Consider the following 7,500-nt stretch of genomic DNA (forward strand, 5'->3'; position numbering starts at 1 on the left):
AAAAGCGAGCCATTGTGCGAGATGAGCGAAGAAAAGCATAGAGGACAGCCGCAGCAAAAACAACCCGCAAAAGTAAACATATTTTGTTCGGGCCACAATCCAAAAAATACACCTACCCTCCTTTGTGCCAATGTGCAGTGTGACCGATCGAGAACTATTCCCTGGAGATCGATTGTAATGTCTCGAATACGCAACCTCTTGTTTCAAGGCTAACTAATAAAGCAATCATGTATAACATCCTCCCCGGTACTGTGATTGACTATAGTTACGTTGAGTGGAGTATAGTTACGATGCTTAACAACCACACATAGCTATAGTGATGGCGATATTCCAAAATCAACATTATCCAGTTTCATGCAGATGAAAGTTTTAATGTATAACCTATATTTGTATATTAAAGTGTTTAAGAAACAGATGCGCTGCACGTGGCCGGCAGCTATAAAGTATCTTCTTTTTCGAAACGACATCTGTCACAAAAAACCATACGACAATTCCAGCAATTAACATTTCCAAATAAGACATCGCCATTGCCTTGAACTAAGCAACGAAGTTGTCGACCAACATGGGATGATGAATGTAAAATGTGGATCTCGTGTATTTCCACAAGTAACAACAAGATCGCTTACAAAAAGCGTCGATCCCACAATCATATGCATGAGTCAGCAAAGATTTGTCAGCAATGAACTGTTAGGCCGTCAACCCATGGATCATCCAAACGTGCCTAGCTGCATTATCGTGCAAACTGCGTCACTCGCCGTAGTGTAGGTTCCCCTGTGAAAGACTTTGACTTTGTTCATTGTTAGTTAGAATGAAAAAAACAGCATCATCCTACTACTTCATAACACACGAGTACTCTCTGCTTTCGGTTCACCACTGATCGTGATGGATCGCTTTTGCCCGGTCCGGCTGGTCAAACGACGTTTCAATCATGCGACACTTCTTCTTGTCGACCGCTATCACCGGACAGCTTGCAGCCCTGTAGCCTGCCGTTTTGCGTTCGTACCACATAGTGTACATACGCTTGACCAAGTGACACATTCACTGGAGGGAACGAACTCAACGGTTAATTGCTTAAATACGAACAAACGACATTTCGGTGGGCCACCCTATTAACTGACCTCGGCCGGGGTCGCGTTAAGCCGTGGTAGGAAGAAGAAATTGTAGTTTATTTTAACCATGATGTCAGCTGTCTGCAAGAAGCACATCATAATGTAGCGTAATTGGCGTCTGGCAATTGGTCTACATAAGCGTTTGAATTTGTTCGGATCGCCATTATACTTAGAATGATCGAGATTGATGATCGGTTGGAAAATCAAGTGCCCACATGCACCGTTATTCACTATTTACAGGAACACATTCTGTTTGGGTTTTTTTTATGCTGGAATTTGCCTTTCTCGGTCGTCTGTCTGCTGCGCCCCTATTTTTAAACAGCGTCCACCACATGGCAGTGATAGTTTCATAAGTTGATAGTTCATAAGATAGTCACATGTTGCACCACTCGAAATCGAACGGAAGCACTCAGACATTTAGAACAACAGAAGACACTCTAATATGCATAGCATGGAGCACAATAACTGCGCGCACAAGTGTTAAGCAAGCATGGTTTTCTCACCACACACCAGACAAGACACCCCAAAAGATCCCAACGGAGATGTTCCGGTTTCAAAGCTGAACCCATCTCTTTCTATCTTTTTATCTTCCCTTTTCCTTGACTGGCACATTGAAAGTGGCGAGCGATGAGTACATAAATACTGACGAATGATGAATTGCACCCAGAGACAGATCCGATGATCCTGCCTTCGCCTGTTCTTAGGTTACATCGGGTGAGCTCAGATCAAGACAAGGGCATCCAAGCAGCATCGTACGTATCGGTAGCATCCGGTAATCAGACCGTCTCGTCGGGTACCCAGCAATTGATTGTTGCACAAGCGGGTTATTTCGATTAAGTAAATCAGATATCTTGCCGTTACGTTGTTGTTACGTTCAGTTATGTCTCCCCCCAGAAGGCACCACACCACAGTGTCACATTGCACACACCGCATCCGGGTAAGTACGGGTGAATGATTTTGACTCGTAAAACCACACATGTGGCGGGTTGTGCCGCGATCGCTATAGGATCGTTCTCCAACGGGAAGATGTCTCGCCGCCGACGGAATGAAACACCGTAAGGGCCGGAAGGAAAATAATCATAAAAATGCAACAGACAGACGTACAAGTATCGCCCTGTCTGGTGTGGGGTTGTTTGGTGGATAAGATTGGCTGCAACAAATGGGACATCCAAGGGTCGCGTCGCGTCGTTGTTCCGCCGGTACCGTGCCGTGGGGTGCTATCTTCATCACTCAAAAAGGGAATGCAAACCAAAAGAACATCATTTGTCGTTTCATATTTATAGTTGCTAGAAAGGTTAGGCTTGCAGCGATTCATTAGCATTTCCAAACGTGGCAGCAGCGGAACGAACGGCGGCGGCGGCGGCTCTGCCCTATGGGTTTCTTTCAATCGTTCACCGCGATCCGCGCCAGTGTCGAGACGCTGGCGATGCGAAGATGCTTATTTATAGATTCCCATTTTTCCGGCTTTCAAGCCGATCGGCTAGCGGGCAGCGATTGGTAATAAATGGGGAGGGAATTCGGCGAGCAACACCTTGCCTGCCGGCGCTGACCGGAAGACACCGCTCACACATGCAGCAGGGAACGAAAGAAACGAAGCCGACGCCGTCGGAGTGAGGAAGAAGCAAAGGAAACGTGGTGGCCAACCTTGACTGATCGTTCGCGCTCGTCGGTCGACACCACCGGGGGTCGGACGGGTTGCTCGTAACCTTAAGACCACTGATCGATAACCGCACACGTGCGAGACGAGTCGGCAGAGACGAAGGGGAGCATTAAATTACACTCCCATACGTGGTACGTGGTGAACTGAGCTGCTCTGGAGCTTATTTTTCATTCATAAGTTAATTCCGATCAAACTCCGCCAGCCAGCGAGATAGTAAGTACGTGCGCAGCAGCCGGAAAATCGAATAATCACACGCTCGCGCTGGTAGTAAGCTACAAGGTTTGCGGTAGGTCGTTAGAATGCTAACGCGTAGGTCCCCGCGTGTACCATTGTGGAAATTATGTTTGAGCGAGAGAGGAATGCACCTGAGGAATCTTGAGCGCGCGTGGAATGCATCTGAGAATGTTGAAACTTCCCAGAAATGTTATTGCATATTTTTATAGCAACAGTTGTAGTTAATTGCTTGAGTTCGGTAATGGCCAGTGTGCAGCAAATATATTTATCTGCAGATAGGAAGAAGAACGTGTTATGGAAAAAATAGATAAAATTAATAAAAGTATGCGCGCATATTTTAGCAATAATAACATTAATTGCTTCTTATAAAAACAACTGTTATAGCTTTACAGAGTTAGAAATCAAGTACTCATTGTCTTTTTTTGTCTCAACTTCTGTCGAATCAAGATATATTCTCAGTTGCTTCTGACAATTCTCAGTATGTATTAATAGGTACAAATCTTTTCGAACCGGTCTCCCAAAAAACTGGCAAAACAATATTGTAAAACGAAACCAGTAATTTCATCCGATGGCTTTCGTTATAAAAATTTCAAATCAATCAATTAAATCATACCATCATAAATGTCTTGCTTATTGGCGTTCGGCCGGTGTCACTCTAGCAGAGCAGATGCAAGGTGGTACTGTGGTGTTCTTCCTTTCCTTTCGCACCACTAGCAAAGGTGGAAGCCAAATGTCAAGTTGTTAAAGTATTAATTTCCAATCAGTTGAGCCAGGCAGGTTGATGGAGCATCGGGTATGAGCAACGGCTCTACACAGCTGGTTTCGATTTTCAACCGGATTTTCGCTGCCAAAATGTCACCCGTTCCCTTTTGGCACCCAGCCGAACCAACGGACCCGCAGGGAGATGATGCAAGGTCACCATGCGAAGTGCGGGCACACAGCGACGAGCATGCTGCCGTGTGAACGGGTTGAATGACATCGTTGCTGCGAGGTAGGAAGCATCACCTCACCACCACCCCACTTTGCTGCAGGTCGTAGTCGTGCTGACCTTGGTACATATATTTTCACACTTCCCCTTACCGTGACCCCGAAAAGTGCCACGAAGAAAGCGAAAGCAATACGAAAGCAAACACGAAGAAGCAGAAATTATGTGCATCCTAAGCATCAACAACCGGTTCATCTTTTCGATGATGTTGCCGAACGAACGAAACGGTGTTGAGATTTTGGATTTAAATTACATTTAAGTAGAGTATTATGAAATGGGTTGAAACTTTTATCGAAATTATATCATTGGAAAGCTTCAGTTGGGGTATTTTAATTTACTAAGCAAGAGTAACATTAATAGCAAACTTAACCAAATGAGGAACTATGATTGCTTAGATCTCATTGTTATACGAAGTCACAAGAAACTGAAGGTCAATTAATGTCGGAAGTTTTATTTACGCAACTACGATAAACATATAAGCCTACATGAACATATCAGAAGACATAAAATATGTAAAAGCTATCCTTTTTGTAAACGAGCGTTCTAACATGCAGATTTGAAAATTTCATTTATAAACAAAATCATTTAATAAATTGTCAAACACACCCAGCATAGTGACAAAAATGGGGTTTTAATGTAAATAATCGCCAACTCTTTAAATAGTTTCTGCTTCCTTAACGTCCAGAATTTATTTTCATCCGGAATATTGTAATAGTGCTTAAACACAGGAGAGTTTGGCTTACGCCATTTAAAAACCGAACCATTTCATCCTTCGTCCCGCACGACACCCTTTTCCTATGTTAACAGACACATAGCTATCCAATCAGCAGGAACCCCGATCCACATAAAACATAAGCCGCCGGGCGTTGGCGGGCACCGGATATCACGCACCCGCTAACCGTTTCCGCTTATTCCGACCACCGGAAGACAGCGACCATAGCTGGCATGGGACCGCAAACCAAACGTGGCCGCACTTGTCCCTGAGATGGCGCTGGACGCCACAGAACCGCGCATCGTTACTCAACCGAACATCGTGTTGAGGGAACAACGATGAACGGAGGTGTCCGTGATGTCCGCATCCGTCGTATGCAAATTATGCTTCCAAACAACTTACTATACCCTTTCTCTCTCTCTCATTTGTTCTTTTTCGTCAAAATTTAAACATAAACAAGTGCACGCAGGAAGCATTGGCTGCTCTCATCGAATAACATTGAGTCACACTCGTTTGGAGGTGGTATTTCCAGTTTCAAACGATCTAGTACCTATGGAAACGCGCGGGTTACTTGCTTGGCCGAAGAAAATAAATATTAAGCGCACATCCGGTGACCACTCGCCTACTCCACTACGGTTGATAGGACGGAAAACAAAGGCACCGGCAGTTTAGAACAAAAGAGAGAGAGAGAGAGAGAGAGAGAGAGAGAGAGAGAGAGAGAGAGAGAGAGAGAGAGAGAGAGAGAGAGACATCTTCATAAACAACTTGTCCGCGAAATAGCCATCCTTTGATCCCGTGATACCCGGGGCCCAGATCAAGGCCTCACTCGCTCAATGTTTGCTCAATTCCTTGTGCCCTTCAACCCATCATCGACGTAGCGCGGTGTTATGATGACGGAAGCCTTTCTCACGTTGTCTTGCCCGCGCGTCTGCTTTTGCATCCACACGTCACGCGGGATAGGAAAGTGAATTCAAATTATTCAATTGCAGGGCAACGAGAACAAGAAGGAAATGTGTATGCTGTGTGTCTGTGTGTGTGTATGTGTGCACGTTCCATTATCAAGGCAAGCGGAGTCCCAACCATCGGCTATCAGATGTGAGGCTGCTCGTTATCTTGAACGTTTAGTTCGTTGGCTTGGCTAGAAGCGGCAACCGGCAGTTGGTGGCAACTTGACAAACTGCGTTCGAGCATCTTCCTCTGGGCGTACTGTGCAAAGATCTCGTTCGTGTTATCGGCCAGCCGTTGCTTTCGGGAGTTGCGGCTGCTGCTGCCGCTCTTTGGAAGTGGGTGTAAAAGATGAGCCCAAAGGAAAACCCAGCGAGAAATTGGTCTACCCTAAAATGATTCCTACATTCACTTACCAACACCATGTTTGTTGCTTGTCGGTGACCAAATCATGTTGTTATTTCTTTCCGGACACGCTGCTTAAGGAAGGATGGAGACACAATCACGGTTATCACACACAACACAGAGATTCAGTTTAGTGAGACTAGCGGCGTTAAGAGATTCATATGGTTGGCACAATAAAGAACGGCACATAGCCTAGGCTTCTGGCACCCGCCGGGTCAGGTTAGGTCTAACGCTTATCACTGCAAACCATCTTCGTCTTAATCGATGGAGATTCAAGGAGATGCACACGCCGCCTTGCCACTTTAGATATGGGATTTGCAGTTCCCTATTCCCCGGAGAAGCACTGCTCAAGCATCGTACCAACAATCACCATTCGGCTGGAAAGGAAAGAGCACAAATAAACATGAGCCAGCACAACATAAACACTAGAGAACCCCCGGGGATTGCTACTGGTTTCAGCTAAACCCAAGCATCAGACTGATGCCGCTAGTCGTTTGCAATCTTACACTTCCGGTGTTAGCACAAAACTTTCTCCTTCCAGCAGCAACACACGCGGAATTATCGGAAGGGTTGATGACGATACGACATCTTGAGAAACGATATTTACTGGAACATTGACCATCACCCCTCGCTGTAACGCTTTCACCTTCCTCCACTACTCGGAGAGAGACGATGGCCAAGCGAATCCCCGTGCAGAGGCCCACAGCCGGCCGTTTTACAGCATCAAACGCACTTTTTCCTCCCGGGGTTGAAGTAATGCAGAGAAAAATCAATAAAACCACTGACACACACAAACACAATCGCACCTCGCAATCTAAACACAGCGAATGAGGGTGGAATTGATAGCGAAAAGCGGAAGGATCTTCGAGGCACAGTTTAGAACCAGATTGACTCTTGCTCTGGGCTTGCTCGAAGGACACCGGCCACAATCAAGCTGCGAGGCACTACCAGCGGCTGCTTGCACAGACGACGCATTCTTCGTTCACTCACAGGCACACGCCTTATGCTCTGCAATGACTCCTTTGACGACTGCTACGGGCATTAAAGAGAATCTACTACCGAAAGCCGACCGGTCCGGCATTCCGATCTAGCTGACGCGAACACTAACTCCCCACGGGCGCCCTAGCCATCCCCAGCCGCGTTGCACAACGCACCGTGGACTGCCACTTCAGCGATCCAGGAAAGATGAAGCAACTTGGAAACTAAAAATTCTCACGAAGTAATAACGCACGGCACGCACGCTCGGGAAACGCTCCACCAAATGTCCCTTGCGAGTCCTCCGCAGGGAATACACTTCGAAACGGGGTGCGGTTCCACGGATCCACGGTCAGCAAATATTCGAGGCAGAACGCACAGGGACGAGCGCCAACAAACCACCGGGACACACGTTTCAGCACCGCACTTTACCAGCAATAACCAAGCAGACAGCTATTGATACGTGAGCTAGCGC

The 7,500-nt window shown here is 46.3% G+C and overlaps 1 protein-coding gene across 5 annotated transcripts in view; it reads right to left on the reverse strand.

The window, feature by feature from the left end:
• LOC125950262 (dedicator of cytokinesis protein 3) overlaps positions 1-7,500 on the reverse strand; it is a 60,430-nt gene that overhangs the window by 52,690 nt on the left and 240 nt on the right. For 2 of the 5 annotated variants that reach the window (XM_049678088.1, XM_049678089.1), the window contains exon 2: positions 6,062-6,427. In XM_049678088.1, coding sequence (XP_049534045.1) covers positions 6,062-6,098 — 37 coding nt within the window. In that variant the 5' untranslated portion in view covers positions 6,099-6,427. The other 3 variants (XM_049678086.1, XM_049678087.1, XM_049678090.1) reach the window with 3 other exon arrangements.

This window comes from Anopheles darlingi, chromosome 2, assembly GCF_943734745.1.
Source record: "Anopheles darlingi chromosome 2, idAnoDarlMG_H_01, whole genome shotgun sequence".
NCBI lineage: Eukaryota > Metazoa > Arthropoda > Insecta > Diptera > Culicidae > Anopheles > Anopheles darlingi.